General features: G+C 43.0%; 2 protein-coding genes across 3 annotated transcripts in view; both read left to right on the forward strand.

The window, feature by feature from the left end:
- The window catches only part of Npsr1 (neuropeptide S receptor 1), a 406607-nt gene that overhangs the window by 151292 nt on the left and 228862 nt on the right, over positions 1 to 26453 (forward strand). The gene's annotated exons all lie outside the window — the stretch shown is intronic.
- Positions 6636 to 26453, forward strand: part of Dcbld1 (discoidin, CUB and LCCL domain containing 1) — a 70195-nt gene continuing 50377 nt past the window's right edge. Inside the window, exons 1-3 of the mRNA XM_032910102.1 lie at positions 6636 to 6692; positions 11552 to 11570; positions 15184 to 15396. Of these exons, the coding sequence (XP_032765993.1) occupies positions 6636 to 6692; positions 11552 to 11570; positions 15184 to 15396 (289 nt within the window). The remainder of the gene's footprint in view (positions 6693 to 11551; positions 11571 to 15183; positions 15397 to 26453) is intronic.

Raw genomic sequence — 26453 nt, forward strand, 5'->3', positions numbered from 1 at the left:
AGGACAGAAGAAAGGAGTTATGGAATCTCCCTCTATGAGTAAGGAAAGCCACTGAGGCCCGGTGTGTGGCATGGGTGTCCCTTCATTGTGTGAAACTGTAAAGGTGAAACCTGGGTTGCCTCAGAGACTCCAAGAGATTTAGAGATGCCAGAGCCCTGAGATACCTGTGGAGGAAAGTGACTAGACTAACAGGAAGTGGAACCAGTCCAAGAGAAAGATGTTGTAGTCAACAACGACCAAAGGAATTCGAGATCTGAAGAGTGTTTTCGACGTGGGGCAGGGAGATACTGAGCTTGGAGTTTGTGCAGTTGGTTTTTTTTTTTTCCTCACTATGATCTCTTCCTATGTTTTGGTACAGTGATACTGTATATCCTGTGCTGTTATATGTTGAAAGTATGCGATCTCTTTCTTCATCGTCATCATCATCACCACCACCACCATCATCGTCGTCATCATGCTTTGATAGGGGATTACAGTTAGGAGATTGCACAAATCCTAGATGGGGGTCAGGGAGTGGAATGTGGTGGTTTGTATAGATATGGCTCTCATGTGATTGCATGCTTGGCCCCTGGGAAGTGGCACTATCAGGGGGTGTGGCTGTGTTGAAGTAAGTGTGTTATTATAGGGACAGGTTTTGGGTTTCTTATGCTCAAGTTCTGCCCGGTGTGGTGTACAGTCCCCTTCTGCTGCCTGTAGACCAAAATATAGAACTCTCAAAGCTCCTTCTTCAGCAGCATGTCTGCTTGAATGCTGCCATACTTCCCACCATGATAGTCAGGGACTAAACCCCTGAAATTCTAAGCCAGCCCCAATGAAATGTTTTCAGTTATGAGTTGCTTTGGTCACGGTGTCTTTTCACAGCAGTAAAACCCTAAGACAACCCTCAAGTGCTGGACGGAGTTGCAGCTCTCACTACTACACCCAGCTTCCTGATTTATTTTCTGAAATCTATAAATACAAAATGAAAATCACTTGCTTGTACGAAAGATAATTTGTGGACACTTTCAACCTCTGTAATCCAGAGTAGCTCTGTACTTGGTACTGTTTGGACATCTAAATTCAACAGAAAAAGTCACTTGGATACTTTTTGGTGTCTTATTTAATATAAAGTCAACATTAGAAAGTGTGCATATTCTTTCTTTTTTTTTTTTTTTTTTTTTGGTTTTTTTTTTTGGAGCTTGGGACTGAACCCAGGGCCTTGCGCTTCCTAGGCAAGCGCTCTACCACTGAGCTAAATCCCCAACCCCTAAAGTGTGCATATTCTTGAGCTGTGAGCCAAGCAGTGAGGACTTGTTACCAAGTCAGAGCATCTGAGCTAAATACCTGGACAGAACCGATTGCCACACATTTCCCTTACATTTCCCTTTGACCTCCACCTGTAGGCACAATACACAGTAAGAAGGAAAAACAAAGCATATTCTAGAGACCCTATTTAGTTATTTATTTACTTATTTCTGGATGTAAGGTCTCTTGTATTCTTGACTCAAGAGCTGAGATTGTATGTGTGAGCCCCCATCTACCACACCCATTTATGCAGTTTTGGAGATTGAACTTGGGACTTCTGCATCCTTCACTGTGCCCGCTAAACCACACCCCCAGCTTGCCTATATGCTGCCTGCCTGCCGACTTTCATCTTCCTCCCTCTCCCCTCTCTCCTCCTCCCACTCCTCTCCCTCCTCCTCCTTCCTCCCCCTCCTCTCCCTTCTCCCCCTCCTCCCCCTTCTCCTCCTCCTCCTCTTCCTTCTCCCCCCTCCCCCTTCTCCTCCTCCTCCTCTCCCTCCTCTTCTTCCTCCTCCCTCCTCCCCCTTCTTCTCCTCCTCCCTCCTTCCCTCCTCCCCCTCCTCCCCCTCCCCCTCCCCTCTTCCTCTTCTTCCTCCTCCTCTTCCTCCTCCTCTTCCTCCTCCTCCTCCTCCTCCTCCTCCTCCTCCTCCTCCTCCTCCTCCTCCTCTTCCTCCTCCTCCTCCTCCTCCTCCTCCTCCTCCTCCTCCTCCTCCTCCTCCTCCTCCTCCTCCTCCTCTTCCTCTTCTCCCTCTCCCCCTCTTCTTCCTCTTCTCCCTCCTCCCCCTTCTCCTCCTTCAATTGTTTTTCAGGTTTTTAGGACAGCACAATTGCTCTGAGAGGTCAGGCCAGCCTTGAATGCTCCGAGGTCCTCCTTTAGCTCATACGTGCTAAGTTACGGGCCCATTTTATCACACCTGGCAAAGATTTCTTAATTAGTCCTCAATTTAAGCAACAGCAGGATCACCTGTATTAGTAAAATTAGCTGCCAATTTCCTTTGACTTCTTTATTCTGAGAGGCTAGTCAGTGTAGAGAAAACAGTTGACTCTGGGAGCTGGAAAGATCAGTGATCTCACAGGGAACAGGAGGGAGTTGAGTTCTGGTCTCAACTCCCACACAGCTGCTCACAATCTCCCGTTTGAGGAGGTCAGATGCCCTCTTCTGGACTCCACAGGCACCAGGAATACGTGTGGTGCACGTACATACATGCCAGCAAAACATTCATATACATTAAGATAAAAAATAAATATTATGGGCTGGAGAGAAGGCTCAGTGGTTAAGAGCACTGACTGCTTTTCCAGAGGTCCTGAGTTCAAATCCCAGCAACCGCATGGTGGCTCACAACCATCTGTAATGGGATCCGATGCCCTCTTCTGGTGTGTCTGAAGACAGCGACACACTGTACTCATGTAAAATCAATAAATCTTTAAAAACAAAAAAGAGAAAGAAACTTCTTGCACTATTTTTAGAAAGAAAATGTGGGATTACATATATTACCATTGCACGTCCAGCTTGACTTCTTGATGTACGCTTAGTTTTGTTTGTTTTGAGGCACAGTATGGCCTTGCTCTGTAGCCTAGTTAGGGTTAGGGTTAGGATTAGCCTTGGTATAAATGTCCCAAGTACTAGAACCAGAGATACTAGTGCTTTAGGGCTATGCTGACCTGGCACTGTGTGGGCATTAGATAAATGCTGGGAGTGTATTCTAACCTGATTTTCTCATCAGTTTAAAGCCTTAAGCATAACTACACCCTTTATGGGTAGTAATTTAAAGATGAGGAAAACTGATATACAGAAAACATGTGACTTCTTAGTTGATCATATAGTGAAAATGCACTGGAGCAGTCACCTAATTTATATATATATATATATATATATATACACACACACACATACATATATACACATATATACATATATACACATATATACATGTATATGCTGGCTTTTGAATGTCAAACCACATAGTTCAATTTCAGTATAATTTTTGGAGCTCTTAAAGACCAAAAGTTCACTTCTCCTCTTGGATGTGCTTTTTTGGATGTAATTTTTTTTCTTGAAAATATGATTTTCTTTTCACTTATTAAAGGCAAATTTAATGCAAATCATTACCCGGGGATTTTAAGTTAAACTATGTAACCTTAACACAGATGTAAGGTTAGCAAAAGGAATTTGTGAAAGCATGATTTTAAGTTAAATATGTGGCTTGAGACTCACATATTTGAGACTCACACATTTTTAAAACTGTAAACCCCCTGAGGTGTTAGGTTTTTATCCCCTTCGTAAACAACGACATCTGTTGCTCTAAAAAATGATTCTAGGCACCAATAAAGTCTCCCCAACATGGCTGCCTAAACGTGAGCTGAACAGGGACAAAAATAAACAAGCTAACACTGATGGAGAAACACTGTAGGGTTGATGGAGGCCTCACCCCTACACAAAGAACTTCAGGTAACTAAGAGAGCAAGAGAACAGTCTTCTCCAAGGAGGAACAGACCAACTGGTTATCCAGTACCAAATGGTCAGCCCTGAAAACACCAGAACAAATGGCGTCGTACAGCCAGAACAGGTTGCGTTTATGTGTTTAGGGGTATCTATGTACATTATGTGTGTAACAACTGTAGATGAGGAAAAGTTCATGAATTTGAAAGAGCAGCGGGAGGGTTTGGAAGTAGAAAGGGGAAATGATGCGATTATACTACAATCTCATGAAACAAAAGAAATTAAAAAAAAATTAACGGGCCAGCGAGACGGCTCAGTGAATAAAGGATGCTTGCAGCCAAGCCTGGCAACCTGAGTTCAATCCCTGGAACCTGTACAAATGGTGGCTGGATAGCATCAACTTCACAGAGTTTGTCCTCTGCTCTGTTCACACACCATGACATGTTCTGTCCCCCGAAACATTTGCACATGCACACATACGCACACAATAGTATTTTAAAATTCTTCAAAAAGTATGTATGTATTTATTAATATATAAATCAGGCATTGGTATTTTGCCTGCATCTCCGTGTGAGGGTGTCAGAGTCCCCGGGAACTGGCGTTATAAATAGTGGTGAGCTGCCATGTGGTGGCTGGGATTTGAACACAGGACCTCTGGAAGAGCAGCCTGTGTTCTTAACCCCTGAGCCATCTCTCCAGTCCAATAATTTTGAAAGTTTAAAGAAGGAATTATTTTTAGAAGTAGGGGTGTGGATCTGACATTTGATTTTTTTTTTTTGTTTTGTTTTTTTTTGTTTGTTTTTTTGGTTCTTTTTTTCAGAGCTGGGGACCGAACCCAGGGCCTTGCGCTTCCTAGGCAAGCGCTCTACCACTGAGCTAAATCCCCTTCAACAGTTCTCCTCCAACCCCAACAATACTCACCTTTAACTTAAGGTGTAGAGACCAGAGCCGGATGCCACTGGTTTTACTTGTAGCACATTAAAGAATATCAGTGAATTGGGTTTTCAGGCTGTGGTATACAATTCGAAGATCTTTCAATATCAGAAATGTAGACCACGGATGGCATTGGAAGTATGTGATGGGCCTGGAAATGGCTTGCTTGTTTTTACATGGTATACGTCCAGTAAAACTTTCCTTTGGTAAATTTTGGTTTTGATCATTTCTATGGGGAGATTTTAATTGTTTTGCTTGTTTCATGTTGGGACAGTGTGGTGTAGCACGGGCAAGCATCGAGTTCATTTTGTAACTGAAGGAGTTTGCTGTGCTAGGACTACGGGCGTTCGGCATAGATACTGGTTTTTGTTTGTTTGTCTGTTTGTTTTATGTGGTGCTGGGGAAGAGAACCTAGGACTTCATGCCTGGGCAAACCCTCTGCCGGCTGTGCCCCATTCCCAGGCTCTTTAGCCCCTCCCCCACCTCATGTCTTTAATAACATAAAGAAAATAAATTGCTTTCACTCACCACTCTGTAGGATGCAGAGTCCAAGACTAAAGGCCACTGGGCCTGTGGTAGAAGATTGGAGAGTCAGAAACCATGCATCCTAGACAGAAGGAGATGAAACTCCTCCCTATGAGGACCTCGTGTTCAGTAGTAACCCACTCTGAGGATCCTGGCCTAATTCACTCATTATCACATCTTACAGCCCTGCCTCTCAGCAGCAGTGCACTAGGACCTAAGTGTCTAAAATGTAAATTCAAGGAAAGACGGCAACCACAGCACCCAGACACAGACATAAGGTTAGCAGAAGGAATTTGTGAAAGCATGATTTGGCCTTGCTGTGACTGACCCCAGGGGAATTTTGCAGCTTGAAGAGCCATATGAAGTTGTCTCCCATTGTGGCCAAATCTTTATCCTCCTGCCGTCAAGAACTCATTGTATTTGGGTTTAGCCTGGAACGAGGGTAAGACACTTCCAAAGGACTGGGAGCTGAGCGCTGCTGGAGGGCAAAGGCCACAGTGAGGACACTTGCTGAATCCCGTCCATGGGGGTGTTTGTAAGCTGCTGGAACAGCTGGCTGCATCAGCACATGAGCATCGTTTCATCTGTGGTGAGATAAGGTTGGCGAGCCTTAGCAGGCAGTTCAGAAGAACTCACCTGGTGGTCGTGCTTTCTAGTAGATAACTGTGATGTCATTCAGTATAGCAATAATAGCACCCTAGAACTGGATAACTATTCTGTTTTAAGGTCACAACTTTTGCTTTACTTTTTTTTTTTTTTTCCGGAGCTGAGGACCGAACCCAGGGCCTTGTGCTTGCTAGGCAAGTGCTCTACCACTGAGCTAAATCCCCAACCTCTTTGTTTTACTTTTTTATTCTCACATGGCTGCTTAAGCACTTCTGCCTTTATTCTTTCATTTCATATATATATATATATATATGTATGTAAGTTTATCGTTATTGTAGAAAGGGGTCTGTCCTGCCCTCCACAGGCATGTGGCTATCGGAAGACAAGTTTGTGGAGTCTTGTCTTGTTTGTGGGATTAGTCTCAGCTCAAGCACCTGCTAAGCCAGTGATTCTCAGCCTTCCTAATGCTGCAACCCTTTAATACAGTTCCTCATGCCATGAGAACCCCTGGCCATAAAATCCTTGCTACTTCGTTACTGTTAGAAATCATAATGTAAATATCTGTGTTTTGCAATGGTCTTAGGCGACCTGTGACAAAGGGTCGGTCGACTGCCTCTAGTGGGTAACAACCCTTAGGCTGAGAAGTGCTATGGTTCTGGCCAGTCTTGTTTTTCCATTTCTCCTGGCTGTACATAAGGCATAGTTGAACACAGTTGGACAACGGCAGTGCTTCTAAGAGTCTGTCTCACAGTGGAATTAGTGATACCTTGGGAATCCGGCTGCCTCACCACCAGACAAAGAGTGTGGTAATGATTGCAAGCTTGCCTTTGTGGTTGAAAAGATTGCAGCCATGCAGAACTTGTTTGATCTCAGACACGGGGAGCAGTTTTCTCACACCCACACCTGGGTGAGTGTGTACGAGGAGACCTGTTAGAACTTGAATATTTGAGGAGCCCAGATGGAGCCACAGTGAACTCATGTCTCTGGACGTGGTTTCAGTCTGACGGTATTTCAGGACGCTCTTTCCCAAATTACTGGTTGGAACTCATCAGTCATGCAGGTTCAGGAGGCAAAACCAGTATGCTTTTAGTGAACTGCCAAGCGGAACCAACTGGGAAGCCGAACAGTGGGTTGCATCTACTGGAAGAATTGTATCGATAAAGTTTGTTGTGGTTTACGTACGCGTGCCTATGTGTTTACCTGGGTTGTGATAAATCCATATGGGTCATAATCAAGTAGGCTTCTGTTTTTAGTCTAGGAACTACTAACTAATCAGTCTGAAAGTATTTGTGCACTATTCACTCTCCATTACCCAAATAATTCTTCCACAAGTGCAAACCCATGGAAAGCGGTCTATGCTTATATGTATAGTGTATGTTCATGTATGTGCATATGAATACATGGGCACTCATGTGCTTGTCCATGCGGAAGCTAGAAGTCCGTGCCATGCTTCCTCACTGTCCACATTTTGTAAATATATGTATTTATTTACTTATTTCTTGACAATTTTTTTATATTTATTTTAATTATATTCATCCCCATTACCTTCTTTTACCTCCCTTTTAGTCTCTGGAATCTCCTCTGTCTCTCTCTATGTGCGCATGCGTGTGTGTGTGTGTGTGTGTGTGTGTGTGTGTGTGTGTGTGTGTGTGTGTCCCACTAAGTTTAATTGGAGTAGCTTGCATAAGTGTGTGTAGGGGCATTATTTACTACACCACAGGCTTCTTACCAGTGGTTTTAGCATTGAAGAAAAATGATTGCCCTTCCCCCTAGCAGCCTTCCTTTGCCAGTGGCTCCTTACCCAAGGGACCTCACAAACCCATCCCCTACCCCTTCTGGAACGTTGATGAACTCCATTTGTGCAGAACTTGTACTTCTGACTCAGTTTGGGTTTTATTACTGTGAGGGGACAACATGACCATGACAACTCTTCTAAAGGACAACATTTAGTTGGGGCTGGCTTACAGTTTCAGAGGTTCAGTCCATTATCATGGTGGGAGGCATGGCAGCATCCAGGCCAACATGGTGCTGGAGAGGAAGCTGAAGATTTCTCCATCTTGATTAGAAGGCAGCTGGGAGGAGACTCTTGTCCACTCTGGGCAAAGGAAGCCTGAGCATTGGAGCCCTCAAAGCCTGCCTATCAGTGATGCACTTCTTCTAATAAGGCCACACCTCCTACTAGTGCCACTCCCATGGCCAAGTATTCAGACACATGAATCTATGGGGGCCAAACCCATTCAAATAACCACAACAGTAACCATAGCTGTTGTGAGTTCATGACCGTAACAGCCGTGTCCTGTCCAGAACCAGCCCTTTGCGGAATACCAACTCTTACATTCATACCTCTCCCCTTTTCACTGTTCCCTGAGCCCTGGGGTAGTGATATAAATGATTCCCCCTTTTAAAAAATAGTTTTCTAAAATGTTTTATTTTGTATGAGTACACTGTCACTTTCTTCAGACACAGCAGAAGAGGGCATCAGATCTCATTACAGATGGTTGTGAGCCACCATGTGGTTGCTGGGATTTGAACTCAGGACCTCTGGAAGAGCAGTCAGTGCTCTTACCGCTGAGCCATCTCTCCAGCCCCAGATAATCCCATTTTGATTGGGCATAAAACAATCACTTATTCTCAGTACTTTAGACACTGCCCACTGCATAAAAGAGGCTTCTGTGAGCAAGCCTGAGAGAGCAGCACTCCTCTATGGGTAAAAGCATTTAGTAGGCAGTTTGACAAGCTGTCAGTTTAGCAGAGTGTCAGCAGTATTCCCCCACCCACTTACGCTTGCCTTCAGCTGAGGCTCGTGATTCTCTGTCGTGGGCTTTTGACAAGGTGTATAGTAACAGCCCCCTGATTGAGACTGGCTCTCTCCCTGAACTTGAAGCTCATCCATTCAATAGTTCCCAACCTATGGGTTGCCACCCTCTTGGGAGGAGGAGGAGGTAGTGGGTCACCTAAGAACATTGGAAAACACAGAGATTTACATTATGATTCATAACGATTATGAAGTAGCAATAATTTTATGGTTAGGGGTCACCAAAATATGAGGAACTTTATTAAAGGGTCACAGCATTGGGAAGGTTGAGAACCAGAGGCACCAGTGAGCTCGGGATCCACCCAACACTGGGATTGCAGAGAAGAGGTACCTTAGCCAGCTTTTTCTGGGTGCTAGGGACCTGAACTCAGGTCTTTGTGGCTATGCAGCAAACGCCACATTGACTAAGTTGTCTCCCTTGCTGCTCGCCACCAAGTTTTCTTCTTAATCCTACTTCCTTCTCTTTTTTAGTATTGTAGAGCTAACCCACAAGTGATTTGCTTTTCTGTTTGTGAAACACGTAGCTTATCAAAGGGAAGGAGCTGTTTAAGGAAGTTACTGTCTTCCTGTCTTCCTTTCCTACTGGGAGGAACCAGAATAGACTAAATAAAAGGATTGTTCTGTAGACGAGGGATCTAGGATTCCCGGCTTATTTAGAAAATACCTCATATCCATCTTCCTGCAAAACCACTGTTGACGAAAAGGCAAGTCCACTGCTCTCGGCCGTAGGTAGGATGGATGTCAAGTCTGTATTTATGGCTTTCAACACACAGCTTTACTCTCAGGCATTACTTGATAAAGCTGGGGTGCAGCTCGGTTGGCAACGTGCTTACCTAGCGTGCACAAAGTCCTGGCTTCCATCCCAGAACCAGTATAAACCAGGCATTTGGTGCAGACCTATAATCCCAGCATTGAGTGGACATAGAGGCAGGAGGATAAGTTCAAGACCATCCACAGCTCTACAGTGAGTTCAAGGCTAGTTTAAGATGTGTAAAACTCTGACTCAAAAGAAAAATTACTTGTTAACATCTCCCTGGTGACCATGAACTCTTTGAAGCAGGAGAGCGTCATCATTCTTAACTATGTCATGGAGTTTTAATGACATTTATATATCGATTTATGGAGCAGTTTTGCCATCTATATTATTTGGTTCATACTAACGTAGACTTAACTGTTACAAAAAAATCGATAGAATTTGGTCTTCTTATATTACTTTATACTGTGTTCACATTAAAAAAGATGAGGTTCCACGGAGGTGGCCCAGTAGGTCAAGGCTGCTAAGTGTAGTGAAGTGAGTTTGATTCTCGGACTCCACATGGTAGAAGGAAGAGAGCTCCCTAAAGTCATTCTGTGATCTCAATAACACAACATGGGTCACGCCATGTGAGCACGGACAGTCAACCATTAAATACAAAATATTATAAAGATGTAGGAAATTTATAATAAGTAAGTTAATAGTACTTGGAAACTTACACCACACATTCATATTATATATTCATATTATACACACACACACACACACACACACACACACACATTTTTTTTTTCTTTTTCTTTTTTTCAGAGCTGGGGACCGAACCTAGGGCCTTGTGCTTGCTAGGCAAGCGCTCTACCACTGAGCTAAACCCACACACACATTTTTAAGACACAGTCTCCTTCAAACTTGGTGTATAGCCAAGGAGGACCTAGAACTCCTGGTCCATGTGCTCCCACTTCCTGAGTACTGATGATCCTTATGAGGTTAGAGGATAACTTGAGGGCACTGATTCTCTCCCATCATCAAACCTAGTTCCTCAGTCTTGGCAGTAGGGTAGACACCTTTACACTATAAGCTATCTTGTCAGCCCTTAACTCTTCTTTTTTAATGAATATTGCTTCTAGGTGTTCAGAGAAAGTACTTCTCTGTACAGATCACTTTGAGAGTTTTTTTTAAAGACCTATTTATTTTATGTATGTGAGTACACTGCCACTGTCTTCAGACTCACCAGAAGAGGGCATCGGATCCCATTACAGATGGTTGTGAGCCACCATATGGTTGCTGGGAATTGAACTCAGGACCTCTGGGAAAGCAGTCAGTGCTCCTAACCACTGAGCCATCTCTCCAGCCCCAAATAGCTTGGTCAAGTACAGGAGCCTGCCACTAAGCCTGACAGCCTAAATTTAATTCCTGGGACCTACGTGGTGGAGGGAGAGAACTGACTTCTGAGAATTGTCTTCCGATCACCATATGTGTGCTATGTGTGCCAAGCGCATCTCCACAAATGAACGAATGAATGAATGAGTACTTTTTATGTATTTTTATTTTTTTTTTAATTTATTATATGTAGTACACTGTAGCTGTCTTCAGACACACCAGAAGAGGGCATCAGATCCTTTTATAGATGGCTGTGAGCCACCATGTAGGTGCTGGGAATTGAACTCAGGACCTCTGAAAGAGCAGTCTGTGCTCTTAACCACTGAGCCATCTCTCTAGCCCACGTATTTTTATTTTAAGGTAGGGTTTCACTACATATAGCCCTGACTGGCTGGAACACATATGCAGACCAGGCTTACGCCAAACTCACACAGAGCTCCAGCCGTCTCTGCCTCCCAGGGCTGGGATTAAAGATATATGGCACCTATACCCAACCATAATTTTCTCATCGAGTGTAAATTTCTTTTTATTTTTTTTTTCCAGAATATAATTCTTCCAGCCATAGGTAACCAACTCTTTTCAGGGCTTTGGTGGCAATTGTGGGCTAGCACCAGCAGGTCTAAGTCTCGTAGGGTGTTTGGTCCTTGAATACCAACCATCCTGCTGTGTGAAGTAATAGAGCCTGGGTAGTCAGTGCTCTTAACTGCTGAGCCAGCTCTCCAGCCCAGGATATTTTTTTTTTTATTAATTCTTTGCTCATATCTGCTCTCAACTCCCCCTCTCACGTTCTTCTTCTCCGGGATCTTTCCTTCCGCAGGTTGGCTTAAACTTGTTAGGTAAGCTGTGCCTGGCCTTGAACTTCCAGACCCATTCAGGTTTATTTTGTATTGTTTTAAGAGAATGGCTGGTCATTTTCCCAGTGTAGCAGCAGCTGTGACTGGTAACCAGACACTGGGCCCAGTAAAGGGACCACCATGAGATAAATATTGTGTAGGGGGAAAGCAGTTTCTGTCTGGGGGAAAAGGAAAGGTACTGGTTTGGTCATCCTGTGCTTTGGCAATTAAGTTCCAGTTCAAAGGAAGGAAAAGATAAACATTTCCTTGCAAATGCTTTTGACTTGAAGAGCAGACGGATGCCCTGCGGTAATGCTTCCCCTCTATCCTCTCTGCTTTGAAGTTAGGCCGGTGGCAGTTCATTCTGGCTGTCACCGCTACTCAAGCCTTGCTTCGGCCCCCTCCGCCTGGGAGAGCAACTCCAACCCTTCTGTGAAATTTAATCATAAAACTTTGGTTTTATTGGTTCCCTTGGATGCCGACTTTACTACATTTTCTGTTACATTGCGGTGGGGACTCAGCTGAGAGCCTGAGACAAGCACTGTACGGCCGAGCTACATCCCAGTCACTTTGGTCACTGAGCTTCCCAGCAAAGTCACAACATCCATCTTTTCATTTAATCCCACCACTCCCCTTTGGTGTGAAGAATTTAAGGCAAATCTCAGACTGTGTGCCATTTCAGCCCCACATAAATCAGTAGATGTCTGTAAGAATGGTATTTTCTTCCTTTTTTTAAAAGAACTTCTTGTTATGTGTGTATGAAGTGTCCCTTATGTGTGTGTGTGTAAGAGAGAGAGAGAGAGAGAGAGCACACTCTGGGGAGTCAGTGCTTTTACACAGACCCTTCCTAACAGCCCTGGGTTGTCTTTAACCATTTTTCTATCTCTTCTCCTCGTGGAGAAGAGCCTTACAGAATGGAAAGCGATAACATTCAAATGGTTGGCTAGGCTGCTTCTGGGTAGCTGAGAGGTTTAGTTGAATGTATAGTGAGCGTTATATGTGATTGTTCCTACCCTTGTTACCCCAGGGTTGACTTTTCTGGGTGCTCAAAAATCAACTACAAAGGTAAAGTTAAGGAATAAAAATGAGTAACAGAGGATCTTGGGTGGTGGGAGACTAGAGTGCTGACCCCCTTTAAAGGGACAGTAATCATTTATCTAGACCTATGGGGAGGAATATATATATATATATATAAAATGTGATTGACATGGTATCTAGTTTTCTGGAAAAATTATAAATTTTGTTATAAATTAAAACTTTTGAAAGCAGGCAAATAATTCAAATGTTAAATCAAAATGCGATTCACCATGTGCCTTTTTAATAATACACCTCTCTCCGGTATAATTTTCAGTTTTATACTTAGAGCTGCACAAGAGCCCAGAAAATTTAGCAATCGGTCCAAAGTTGACCACAAAATTGACATATTGTGGTCCTGGCTGCCTCAGCCTTCCAGTCGCTTGGATTCAGGACCTCCGCTGTTTTGTCTCCTCCAGTCTTTCCTGTGTGGCTGTGTGAACCCAAGGTGTTTCCTCTAGCTTCCCATTCTCAGCACTCCTCAATCTCCTGCCCACTGTTAGTCCCCAGCAGCATCCAGCTAGGATGCTCATTGCTTTCTAAGACCTGTGCTTTATTTGTTTCTGTATTTTGAGACAGAGTCATAAACTATAGCACACACTGACTTTGAATTCACTGTATAGCTCAAGTTGGCCTTGAATTCATGGCCCTGCAGCCTCAGCTCTCCAAGTACTAGATTAATGGTGCTTGTTACCACACCTGGTAATCATACCCTTTCATGAACCTCATACTCAGAAAGTTCTGTAGCTCTCTGTTACTCACCAGCTTACCTTTCTAGACCTCCAGACTCAATATGGTCGTTGTTGTCATCGTCATCGTTGTCCTCCTCCTCCTCTTCCTCCTCTTCCTCCTCCTCTTCCTCTTCCTCCTCCTCCTCCTCCTTCTCCTCTTCCTCTTCTTCCTTCTTCACAGTCTAACATTTTACTGTGTACAGATTCATGAATTATTCCACTGAAAGCAACCTGCTTGTCAGGCCCTCCTCCTGGCCCTCACCGTAGGCTCCCGAGATGGGCTCTGAAGTCATGCAGCACTCTTAAAATTTATTTTCTCTCGAGCTCCACAACTCCAGCTGTCTTGGAGCCCAAGTGCAGTCTATTCACCTTGCAGCTGGCTTGGTTCATGAGCCCTTGGATACTAGTGTTGTGCATTTGGCCACATCAGCTGGTACAATTTGTTGGTTAATTGATGAATGGGAGGGAGGGGAGGGGAGAAGGGGAAAGGAAGGGAAGGAATAGGGAAGGGGAGGGGAGGGAAGGGGGAGGGAAGGGAGAGGGGAAGGGAGAGGGGAGGGGAGGGAGGGGAGAGGAGGGGAGGGGATAAGATGGGAAGGAGGGGAAGAGAAGAGAAGGGATAGGGGAGGGAGCGGAGGCGGAGGGGAGGGAGGACCTAGACTCAGTCCCCCCACACTGCCTTTTTACTGCACAGGAAGAGCAGAGCAGGTGGCACTAGCTCATTGTGACGATCGCGTCTTCACTGATTTGAAGATGAGTTTTGCTTTTAAGTCAGAGCATGGTGCCTGTCTTCTTGGGTGGCCCCGAGTCTTAGTCCCACAGCAGCAGGAGGCAAAAGAGAGAATCCTAGATCACTGTTAGTCATCCGTATGTCAGGAAACTTGACTAGTATTTTCATGACGTTAATGAAGCACCTCATTTACCCTACAAATGTGCTATAAAATACCAGTTCGGGTCAGCTGTGGTTTTGGGCCCTAGAAAACATGTGTTTCCACTTCACTATTTAAAATAATCTTAAGGTAACTTCTTATTTTAGCAAGTTAACTATAAAATTCATGGGGATGCATTGCCTTCCTCCTTCATGATCCTCTGACACTGTGTTTAGCTTCCTCTGACATTGTGTTTAGCTTTCTTGTGAAAGCACATGTCACCTAGAATTACAGTTATCAAATGAAGGCCTCAAGTTCCATGAAGCGGCCCTTGCTGACTTTGTATGATTCCCCAGTAGTTAACCGTGACTAGCATGTCTAGAACACTACATATAGTAAAGCTTGGATGTTTTCTGATTGCCCGAATCTGTGAGAAATCTCTGGATCCATGACTACCACAGTAATTGGGATATAAATGTGGAATGGTCGTTCAGCTAAGAGACTTGCAGCTAAATGAAATGCTTATCTGTATTAGTATAAATTCTATCAGGAACATCTTTCACTGTTCAGCGTCACTCTGAAGTAAGTTATAAATTATTATTCATCGGCTTTAGAGTGGCTTGACAAATGTGTGGCAAAAGGCCAGGATCTTTTGAACAGGGTAAACAACCAGGACCATAAATTGTGTGTTTCTTAAGGTCTGCATCTAATTCAGAGCACGAGACCAACCAAGTTCATTGGATGAAACTGAGGACCAAATGGAACATCTTGAAGCAAGATACAGTGCATGATTCATGCTCAGGCTTTGTTGTTTAGCCCTTTCTTCTCTCAGGAAAACAAAACAAAAGGAAGCATGAAACGCTCAACTCGAGAGTGTGGAAGAGTCTTGTTCTGGGTCGGAGCCAATTACGCTGACATCTTGCGTTCTTTCTTCTTTCCCAGGTGATGGCTGCGGGCACATAGTGACGTCTCAGGACAGTGGCACAATGACATCTAAGAATTATCCAGGGACTTACCCCAATTACACCGTGTGTGAAAAGATCATCACAGTCCCGAAGGGGAAGAGACTTATTCTGAGGCTGGGCGATTTGAACATTGAGTCCAAGACCTGCGCTTCTGACTATCTCCTCTTTAGCAGTGCGACAGATCAGTATGGTAAGGAAGGGGTATGGGGATCTGTAGGTGTGGGAGAACTGAGAGGGGTTGCGTTAGCAGCACAGCCTCCCAGGACCGTAAGAGAACCTTGGTTTGTGTAAACTCTAGGGGTAATTGCATGCAGGATAAGTGCTTGCTTGGAAAGCTGAGACAATAAAGGAGATATTGTGTGTCTGCCCCATGTGTCTCAGAAGATTGGCTTAAACTTCTCCCTTGCTGAAAACAGAATCAGAAATGTGGCGTTTGGCTAAAACATACACATTTCTTTACTTGGCCAGTACTTAGAGAGTAGCAACTGTGATTTAGACAGTCTGTGAAGAAATGGGTTCTATTCCGAGAACAAACAAAATTCCTCTCACAGAGATTCCCGCTGGGGAAAAGATAACTGCATTTGTAACATAACAGGTTGTGAGAATGAGAAAGAAGGAATCCTATGGCAGGAGGAGCCTGTTTCCTGATAACTCAGTGGGGTGGTCAGGTGGGCCCTTCCAGTAAGGAAACATCTGAGCAGAGACGCAGAGGACATGAGGGGCCTCTCAGCTAAGGCTGAAGTCTGTTTTCAGAAGGGACAACTGCATAAAGGAGTTTTCCTAAATAACCTTCGAAATTCAGTTTCTTGTGCTATGGTACTCTGATTATGCCTGAGATAGTCATCTTTGATGGTTAATATTGGTGGCCAACTTTAAAGAATACAGAATCACCTTGGTGACAAAGTTTTCGGCATGAAAAGTCCTTGAGGTGGGAAAATTCACCTGGCTCCATACTGAATTTAAAAAAGAAAGCAAGTGTGAGTATTTATCACTGTCTGATTCCAGACTGTGGGGGCCATGTGACTAGCTGCCTGCCACCAAACTTGCCTTGAACTGTGAGCGAAAAGGAGCTCTTTTTCCTTTAAGTTGTCTCTGTCCATTGGCGATCATAGCAACAGGAAAGCAGCTAATCCACCATCATGGCAGATCCTAAGCCCCAAGAGATACCTCGAGTTAGACAATTGGAAACCAAAGACAAAACCTTGGACAAATCTTGTCTAAACATGTAGATGTTTTAGATTCTTGCTTTTTCTTTTTCTTTTTTTGAGACAGGATTTCCTTTAGCCCAGGTTGGCCTTGAACTACCTGTAGCCAAGGATAATCCCTCCCTCCCATTGGCTGTGGAGCACTGGGGTTATAGGCATGAACCCAGGGCTTCATGCACGCTGGGTAAGCACTCCATGAACCGAGCTACATCTGCAGCCCTGGGTTTCTTGAATTTTTTAAGATGTGGGTTTTTTTTTTTAAACTGAGATTTCAGTACTGAATTCTGATTTGGTACAGAGATAAAAATAACTACTACTCTTTCATGTTTTTTCTTTATTAAGTTTTATTTGTCTTTTACAAACAGGATTTATGTTCCTAAAAATGAACATATTCACTGTATTGGGCATCAGCTGTTCTCACACACATTCTCTAGAATGCACACATGCATCCTTGGGTGACTTTTATTAATTTCTTAGTCTACAGATGGATGGATTCGCACTGAAATTTGGTAGCATGATCAGGGCTACACAATTAGATCATTAAGGGCTGAGGGAACAATTTGATTCTATATTTTTATGGCTCAGATATCTATTGTTCTCACTTCTTTGTTTCTTTGTTTCTTTTTTTTATTAGATATATTTCTTTACTTACATTTCAAATGTTATTCCCTTTCCCGGTTTCCTGTTTATAAGCCCCCATCCCCTATCCCATCCCCATACAGGTATTCCCCCACCCATCCCACTTATTGCCCCCCACCCCCATATTTCCCTGCACTGAGGGTTCAACCTTGGCTGGACTAAGGGCTTCCACTTGTACTGGTGCCCCAACAAGGCTATTCTCTGCTACGTATGCAGTTGGAGCCCAGGGTCAGTCCATGTATAGTCTTTGGGTAGTGGCTTAGTCCCTGGAAGCTCTGGTTGGTTGGCATCGTTGTTCTTATGGGGTTGCAAGCTCCTTCAGCTCTTTCAATCCTTCCTCTAATTCCCCCCAGGGGTGTTCTGTTCTCAGTTAAGTGGTTTGCTGCTAGCATTTACCTCTGTATTGGACATACTCTGGATGTGTCTCTCAGGAGAGATCTATATCCGGTCACTTTCAGCATGCATTTTCTAGCTTCATCAATCTTATCTAGTTTGGTGGCTGTATATATATATGGGCCACACATAGGCAGGCTCTGAATGGCTGTTCCTTCAGTCGCTGCCCTAAACTTTGCTTCCATATCCACTCCTATGGATATTTTTTTCCCTTTTAAGAAGGAGTGGAAGCATCCACATTTTGGTCACCCTTCTTCTTGAGCTTCCTGTGGTCTGTGGATTGCATCTTGGGTAGTTCTGGCTTTTGGGCTAATATCCACTTATCAATGAGTGCATACCAAGAGTGTTTTTCTGTGAGTTATCTCATTCAGGATGATATTTTCTAGTTCATTCCATTTGCCTATGAATTTCATGAAGTCATTGTTTTTGATAGCTGAGTAATATTCCATTGTGTAGACGTACCACATTTTCTGTATCCATCCCTCTGTTGAAGGGCATCTGGGTTCTTTCAGCTTCTGGCTATTATAAATAAGGCTGCTATGAACATAGTGGAGCACGTGTCTTTTTTATATGTTGGGGCATCTTTTGGGTATATGCCCAGGAGAAGTATAGCTGGGTCCTCAGGTAGTTCAATGTCCAATTTTCTGAGGAACCTGCAGACTGATCCAGAGTGGTTGTAACAGTCTGCAATCCCACCAACAATGGAGGAGTGCTCCTCTTTCTCCACATCCTCACCAGCTTCTGCTGTCACCTGAGTTTTTGATCTTAGCCATTCTGACTGGTGTGAGGTGAAATCTCAGGGTTGTTTTTGATTTGCATTTCCCTGATGACTAAGGATGTTGAACATTTCTTTAGGTGCTTTTTGGCCATTCGATAATCCTCAGCTGAGAATGTTTTGTTTAGCTCTGTACCCCATTTTTTAAAAGGGTTATTTGGCTCTTTGGAGTCTAACTTCTTGAGTTCTTTGTATATTTTGGATATTAGCCCTTTATCAGATGTAGGATTGGTAAAGATCTACCAATTGCCATTTTGTCCTAATGACAGTGTCTTTTGCCTTACAGAAGCTTTGCAGTTTTATGAGGTTCCATTTGCGGATTCTTGATCATAGAGCATAAGCCATTGGTGTTTTGTTCAGGAAATTTTTCCCAGTGCCCATGTGTTCAAGACTCATTCGCACTTTTTCTTCTATTAGTTTGAGTGTATCTGGTTTGATGTAGAGGTCCTTGATCCACTTGGACTTAAGCTTTGTACATGGTGATAAGAATGGATTGATTTGCATTCTTCTACATGCTGACCTCCAATTGAACCAACACTATTTGTTGAAAATGCTATCTTTCTTCCATTGGATGGTTTTAGCTCCTTTGTCAAAGATGAAGTGACCATAGGTATGTGGGTTCATTTCTGGATCTTCAATTCTGTTTCACTGATCTATCTGCCTGTCTCTGTACCAATACCATACAGTTTTTAATCACTATTGCTCTGTAATACTGCTTGAAGTCAGGGATGGTGATTCCCCTAGAAGTTCTTTTATTGTTGAGTATAGTTTTCACTATCCTGGGTTTTTTCTTATTCGAAATGAATTTGCAAATTGCCTTTTCTATCTCTATAAAGAATTGAGTAGGAATTTTGATAGGAGTTGCACTGAATCTGTAGATTGCTTTTGGCAAAGTGGCCATCTTTACTATATTAATCCTGCCAATCCATGAGCATGTAAGATCTTTCCATCTTCTGAGATCTTCCTCAATTTCTTTCTTCAGAGACTTGAAGTTCTTGTCATACAGATCTTTCACTTGCTTGGTTAAAGTCGTACCAAAATATTTTATATTACTTGGGACTATTGTGAAGGGTATCATTTCCCTAATTTCTTTCTCAGCCTGTTTATCCTTTGAGTAGAGGAAGACTACTGATTTGTTTGAGTTAATTTTATACCCCAACACTTGAAGTTATTTATCAGGTTAAGTAGTTCTCTGGTGGAACTTTTGGGGTCACTTAAGTACACTATCATATCATCTGCAAAGAGTGATATTTTGATTTCTTCTTTTCCGATCTGTATCCCCTTTACCTCCTTTTGTTGTCTGATTGCTCTGGCTAGAACTTCAAGAACTATATTGAATAAGTAGGGAGAGAGTGGGCAGCCTTGTCAAGTCCCTGATTTTAGTGGGATTGCTTCAAGTGTCTCTCCATTTAGTTTGATGTTAGCTAGTGGTTTCCTGTATATTGCTTTTACTATGTTTAGGTATGGACCTTGAATTCCTGATCTTTCCAGGACTTTTATCATGAAGGAGTGTTGAATTTTGTCAAATGCTTTCTCAGCATCTAATGAAATGATCATGTGGGTCTTATCTTCGAGTTTGTTTGTATAGTGGATTACATTGATGGATTTTTGTTTATTAAACCATCCCTGCATCCTTGGGATGAACCCTACTTGATCAAGATGGACGATCATTTTGATGTGTTCTTGGATTCAGTTTGCAAGAATTTTATTGAGTATTTTTGCGTCAATATTCATAAAGGAAATTGGTCTGAAGTTCTCTTTGTTTGTTGTGTCTTTATGTGGTTTTGGTATAAGAGTAATTGTGGCTTAATGAAGGAATTTGGCAGTGCTCTGTCTGTTTCTATTTTGTGGAATAGTTTGGACAGTATTGGTATGAGGTCTTCTCTGAAGGTCTGATAGGATTCTGCACTAAACCCATCTGGTCCTGGGCTGTTTTTGGTTGGGAGACTTTTAATAACTTCTTTAGGAGTTATGGAGGTGTTTAAATGGTTTATCTGTTCCTGATTTAACTTTGGTACCTGGTATCTGTCTAGAAAATTGTCCATTTCCTCCAGATTTTCCAGTTTTGTTGAATATAGACTTTTGTAGTACGATCTGATGATGTTTTTAATTTCTTCAGATTCTGTTGTTATGTATCCCTTTTCATTTCTGATTTTGTTAATTTGGATACACTCTCTGTGCCCTCTGGTTAGTCTGGCTAAGGGTTTATCTATCTTGTTGATTTTTCTCAAAGAACCAGCTCCTGGCTTTGTTTATTCTTTGTATAGTCCTTTTCATTTCTACTTGGTTGATTTCAGACTGGAGTTTGATTATTTCCTGCCTTCTACTCCTCTTGGGTTTATTTCTTTTTGTTCTAGAGCTTTTAGGTGTCAAGCTGCTGACATATGCTCTCTCCTGTTTCTTTTTGCAGGCACTCAGAGTTCTGAGTTTTCCTCTTAGCACAGCTTTCATTGTGTCCCATAAGGTTGGGAATGTTGTCCCTTCATTTTCATTAAATTCTAAGAAGTCTTTAATTTCTTCCTTTATTTCTTCCTTGACCAAGTTGTCATTGAGTAGAGCATTGTTCAACTTCTGTCAGTATTGTTGTTATTGAAGACCAGCCTCAATGTCTGGTGATCTGATAGGATGCATGGGATTATTTCTATCTTCCTGAATCAGTTGTGGCCTGTTTTGTGACCGACTATATGGTCAATTTCGGAGAAGGTACCATGAGGTGCTGAGAAGAAAGTATATCCTTTTGATTTAGGATGGAATGTTCTATAAATATCTGTTAAATCCTTTTGGTTCATAACTTCTGTTAGTTTCTCTACCTCTCTGTTTAATTTCTGTTTCTATGATCTGTCCATTGATGAGAGTGGGGTGTTAAAATCTCTTACTATTATCGTGTGAGGTACAATATGTGCTTTGAGCTTTAGGAAGGTTTCTTTTATGAACATAGGTGCCCTTGCATTTGGAGCATAGGTATTTAGGATTGAGAGTTCATCTTGGTGAAATTTTTCTCTGATGAATATGAAGTGTCCTTCCTTATCTTTTTTAATGACTTTTGGCTGAAAGTCAATTTTATTTGATATTAGAAGGGCAACTCCAGCTTGTTTCTTTGGGCCATTTGCTTGGAAAGTTGTTTTTCAGCCTTTTACTCTGAGGTAGTGTCTGTCTTTGTCTCTGAGATGTGCTGGGTCCTCTTTAAGTATCCAGTCTGTTAGTCTATGTCTTTTTTTTAAAGATTTATTTATTATATATGAGTACACTGTAGCTGTCTTCAGACACACCAGAAGAGGGCAGATCTCATTACAGATGGTTGTGAGCCACCATGTGGTTGCTGGGATTTGAACTCAGGACCTCTGGAAGAGCAGTTGGTGCTCTTAACCACTGAGCCATCTCTCCAGCCCAGTCTATGTCTTTTTATTGGGGAATTGAGTCCGTTGATGTTGAGAGATATTAAGGAATAGTGATTTTCACTTCCTGTTATTTTTGTTGTTAGACATGGAATTATGTTTGTTTCTCTTTTGGTTTCATTGCAAGGAAATTATATTCTTGCTTTCTGTATGGTGTAGTTTCTTTCCTTGTGTTGGAATATTCCATCTATTATCCTTTGTAGGGCTGGATTTGTAGAAAGATATTGTGTAAATTTGGTTTTGCCATGGAATATCTTGGTTTCTCCATCTATGTTAATTGAGAGTTTTGCTGGATACAGTAACTTGGGCTGGCATTTGTGTTCTCTAGGGTCTGTATGACATCTGTCCAGGATCTTCTGGCTTTCATAGTCTCTGGTGAGAAGTCTGGTGTAATTCTTATAGGGCTGCCTTTATATGTCACTTGATCTTTTTCCCTTGCTACTTTTAATATTCTTTCTTTGTTTTGTGCATTTTGGTGTTTTAACTGTTATGTGTTGGGAGGAATTTCTCTTCTGGCCCAATCTATTTGGAGTTCTGTAGGCTTCTTGTATGTTTATGGGCATCTCTTTCTTTAGGTTAGGGAAGTTTTCTTCTATAATTTTGTTGAATATATTTCCTGGCCCTTTAAGTTTGGAGTCTTCACTTTTTTCTATTCCTATTATCCTTAGGTTTGATCTTCTCATTGTGTCCTGGATTTCCTGTATGGTTTGGGCCAGGAGCTTTTTGCGGATTTACATTATCTTTGATAGTTGTGTCATGTTTTCTGTGGTATCTTCTGCCCTTGAGATTTTCTCTTCTATCTCTTGTATTTTGTTGGTGATGCTTGTATGTTCGGCTCCTTGTCTCTTCCTTTGGTTTTCTATATCCAGTGTTGTCTCCCTTTGTACTTTCTTTATTGTTTCTATTTCCATTTTCACTTCCTTCACCTGTTTGGTTGTGTTTTCCTGTAATTCTTTCAGGGATTTTTGTGTTTCCTCTCTAAGGGCTTCTACTTGTTTACCTGTGTTTTCCTGCATTTCTTTAAGGGAGTTCTTTATATATTTCTTAAAGTCCCCCATCATTATAAAAAAAATGTAATTTTAAATCTAAATCTTGCTTTTCTGGTGTGTTTGGATATCCAATATTTTCTTTGGTGGGAGAACTGGGCTGTGATGAGGCCAAGTAGTCTTGGTTTTTGTTGCTTGGGTTCCTGCACTTGCCTCTAGCCATTGGGTTGTCTCAGATGTTTGCTTGTCTTGCTGTTTTTGAGAATGACTCGTCCCTGCTGGAGGCCTCTGTGTCAGCACTCCTGTAGAACTGTTTTCCTGTTTTCTTTCAGCCTTTTCTGAGAGCAGGTACTCTGATTTCAGGTATGTCAGTGCTCCTGGAGACTGTCTTCCAGCTCTAGGCGTGGGCAGGAATCAAAGGGTCCTGCCCCTGATTGCTCCTAGGTCCTTGCACCCAGTGGGCACAGTTGGCACTAGGTGATTGCCTCTTGGGTCTGGACTGTGGGCAGAGGGTAGTCTCCTCTGATTTCTCACAAGTGTCCACACTTCTGAGGGTCCAGCTCTCTCCACCTCGGTATTTGGGTGCAGGGAGCTGTTTGGCTGTTTCAGCTCAGACCAGAACCTCGGGTACAGGCAACTGTCTGTTCCTATATCCCTGTGTCCAGAGGCACTGTGCAGTTTCCCCTTGGACCGAGAATGTGGGCAGAGGTGGCAGTCTGTCCTGTGGTCTCAGGATGTCTGCACTCCTGGGTGTTCAGCTCTCTTCCCCAGGGGATTTGGGTTCAGAGAACTGTGGGATGGTATTAGCTCACTTCCGGGCTGCTTCTTTCATTCAAACAAAGGCAGTGAATGGGAGGTGGGGGATGGATAGAGCAGCACAGATCTATAATCTAGCACTTGGGAGGGAGAGGCAATAAGGTCAGTATCCTTTAGTACATACTCAGTTCAAGTCTGTCTGGTGCTGCATGAACCCTGTCTTCTGAGCTGGACCAGCCCGTTAATATGCTGTGCAGCGATTTTTCTCTAAAACACAAGGGATAAGTAGTAATTTAGTTAGCAATTGTTAAGACAACATGTTTAACAATGTTCCGTGTTCTTCTTTTGTGGCTGCTTTAAAGATTCCCTTTGATGGAAACCACTAGCAAGTCATATGCTTTAAAGCTAAGATAGAATTAAGCTGAGTTAAAATAGACCCCAGGTCAGTTTGCACTTCCCCTGGCAGTGCGGAAAGAGAAGGCAGAAACGCTTTGTCCTCCTGTCACCTGAGCCTCAGCAGGGCCAGTTCTGTGTCCCTTGCTCCATCCCTGGCAAGGTGCAGGTCTTCTGCAGCTGTGTGGCTTCAGGGTCCCAGGGACCCATTGCTGTGCTAGAGAATGGCCACTGAGGTGTAGCCAGCAAGGCCCACGCACGCTCTGGAATGACTCCTGCAGTTCTGAAAGATGTCGACTCTAACAGTTCCGTGTGTGACTGACACGGCTGGGTTCTCTGAGGTCAAACAGTTCAGTACTTCTCATTAGCCAACTAATTGTTAAAACCCGCTGGTAACGGACATTACGACTTAGAGTTGTTGGTATTTTGAATGTAGAGTTAATGTTTTGAAAAAGAGCAACGTTCTCTGGCCTGAGTATTGGCCAGCTATGCCAAGAGTCCACATTCTTGGGATCTGCTCACATTAGCTTTTGTGAATGTGCTCAAACTAGACAGGTTTCATTCGTAGGCCCTTAACTTTTGATGGTTCATTGCTTGAATCCTATGTTGGACATTTTTAACATTCTTTAGGGGGTTGGCAGGTGGCTTGGTAGGTAAAGTAATTGCTGTACTTATAGGACAGAGTTTGGATCCCCATAAAAGGCAGACATGGAGGCAAGTACCTGGTAGAGACAGTGGATCCTGGGGAACTTGATGGCCACCCAGTATAACTCAGTGAACTTCCGGTTCAGGCCCTGTCTCAAAGGAAGGTGTAAAAGTGATCAAGGAAAGACATCTCAGCATCAAGCCCTGGCTTTTAAACCCTCCACCTCCTACACTCAGGAATGTAACACACACACACACACACACACACACACACACACACACACACACACACTCACACTCACACACACACACACACACACACACACAGAGTTGGGGGAGCGCCATGTTCTTTGCAACAAGATGAACTGTAAGTGTGAATACACCCTCTTCATCTTATAGGAATTGTGCAGATACGCACTGGAGATTGTTGCTGTTAAAAGGCCTATGCAGACAAGATGGGGAGGTGTTTGTTGTGTGTTTTGACTATGGCTGATCCTCCAAGTTCAATCATCAATTAGAAGGTACTTGTCTTCGTTCGGATTTCTATTTCTGTGATAAAACTCCATGACCAAAGAGTAAACTTGGGGAGGAAAAGGTTTATTTCTGCTTATAACTTTCAGGTCAGGTCACCTTTCCTCACTTGGGGAAGTCAGGGCAGGAACTGAAGCAGAGGCCAGGATGGGATTCTTGCTCCCCATGACTTGCTCAACCTGCTGTTTATATAGCCCTGGGCCACACAGCAAGGGTGGTACCACCCAAAGTAGGCTGGGGCCTCTCACTTCACATTAATCAAGGAAAATCTCCACAGACTTACCTACACACCTGTTTTATGGAGGCATTTTCTCAATTGAGGTTCTCCTCAAATTATTATAGCTTCTGTCAGTGTTGTAGTTAGGGTTTCATTGCTGTGAAGAGTCGCTGTGACCAAGGCAACTCTTAGAAAGGAAAACATTTAATTGAGGCTGGCTCACAGTTTCAGAGGTTCAGCCCATTATGGCAGGAAGCATGGCAGCATCCAGGCAGGTATAGCACTGAAAGGAAAGGGATGCAAACTCTACCTCTTTATCCAAAGGAAGCCAAGAATAAACTTTCGCCCATGCAGCTAGAAGGAGGGTCTCCTTTGCACTGGGTAGAGATTTAAAGCACACTCCCACAGTGATGCATTTTCTACAACAAAGCCACAGCTACTCCAACAAGGTCACACATCCTAGTACTGCCACTTCACATGGGCCAAGCATATTCAAACCACCACAGTCAAGTTGATCAAAAAAAAACTAACCAGAACAACTGTCCCCCTTTTACCCTGACACACAAACACATCACTGTTCAGTTATAAATTTTCCCTTCCCATTTGTTCCTAATAATATAAAACATTTCAATGTTTAGAAGTCCCACAGTCTTTAAAATTTTAAATACTTTAAAAGTTGAACTTTTTAAAAAGAATCCAAAGTCTCTTTAAAAGTTCGAAGTCAGGCTGGAGAGATGGCTCATTGGTTAAGAGCACTGACTGATCTTCCTGAGGTCCTAAGTTCCAGCAGCCATCTGTAATGAGATCTGATGCCCTCTTCTGAAGACAGCTATAGTGTACTTATATATAATAAATCAATAAATCTTAAAAAAAGAAGTTCAAAGTCTCTATAAAATATGTAGTAAAAAAAAAAAAAAATTCCAGGAAGTTTGGTAAGTGTAGTGGCTGTTTCTGGATGTCAACTTGACTCTATCTGGAATGAACTACAATCCAGAATTGGAAGGCTCACCTGTGATCCTGATCTTGAGGCTGGGAGATGCAAGTTTCTGACCTGGATCTTGGTATGGGGATCTTATGGCAAAATGGCTATGAATCCTGGGAGTTTAAGGCAAGGAGATCTCTGAGTCCAAGGTCATCTTGGACAAAGCAAGTCCCAGATCTAGGCGTGGTGGGACACACCTTCTACTGGAGACCTACAATGGAGACATTGGAAGAAGGAAGATGCTCTCTTCTTCACCAACCTGTCTTGTGGGACTGAGCCACTGCTAGATCCTTGGACTTCCATTTCCAGCTGCTGCTGTTGGGGAGTTGG

This window comes from Rattus rattus, chromosome 8 (genome assembly GCF_011064425.1).
Source record: "Rattus rattus isolate New Zealand chromosome 8, Rrattus_CSIRO_v1, whole genome shotgun sequence".
NCBI classification, from domain to species: Eukaryota; Metazoa; Chordata; class Mammalia; order Rodentia; family Muridae; genus Rattus; species Rattus rattus.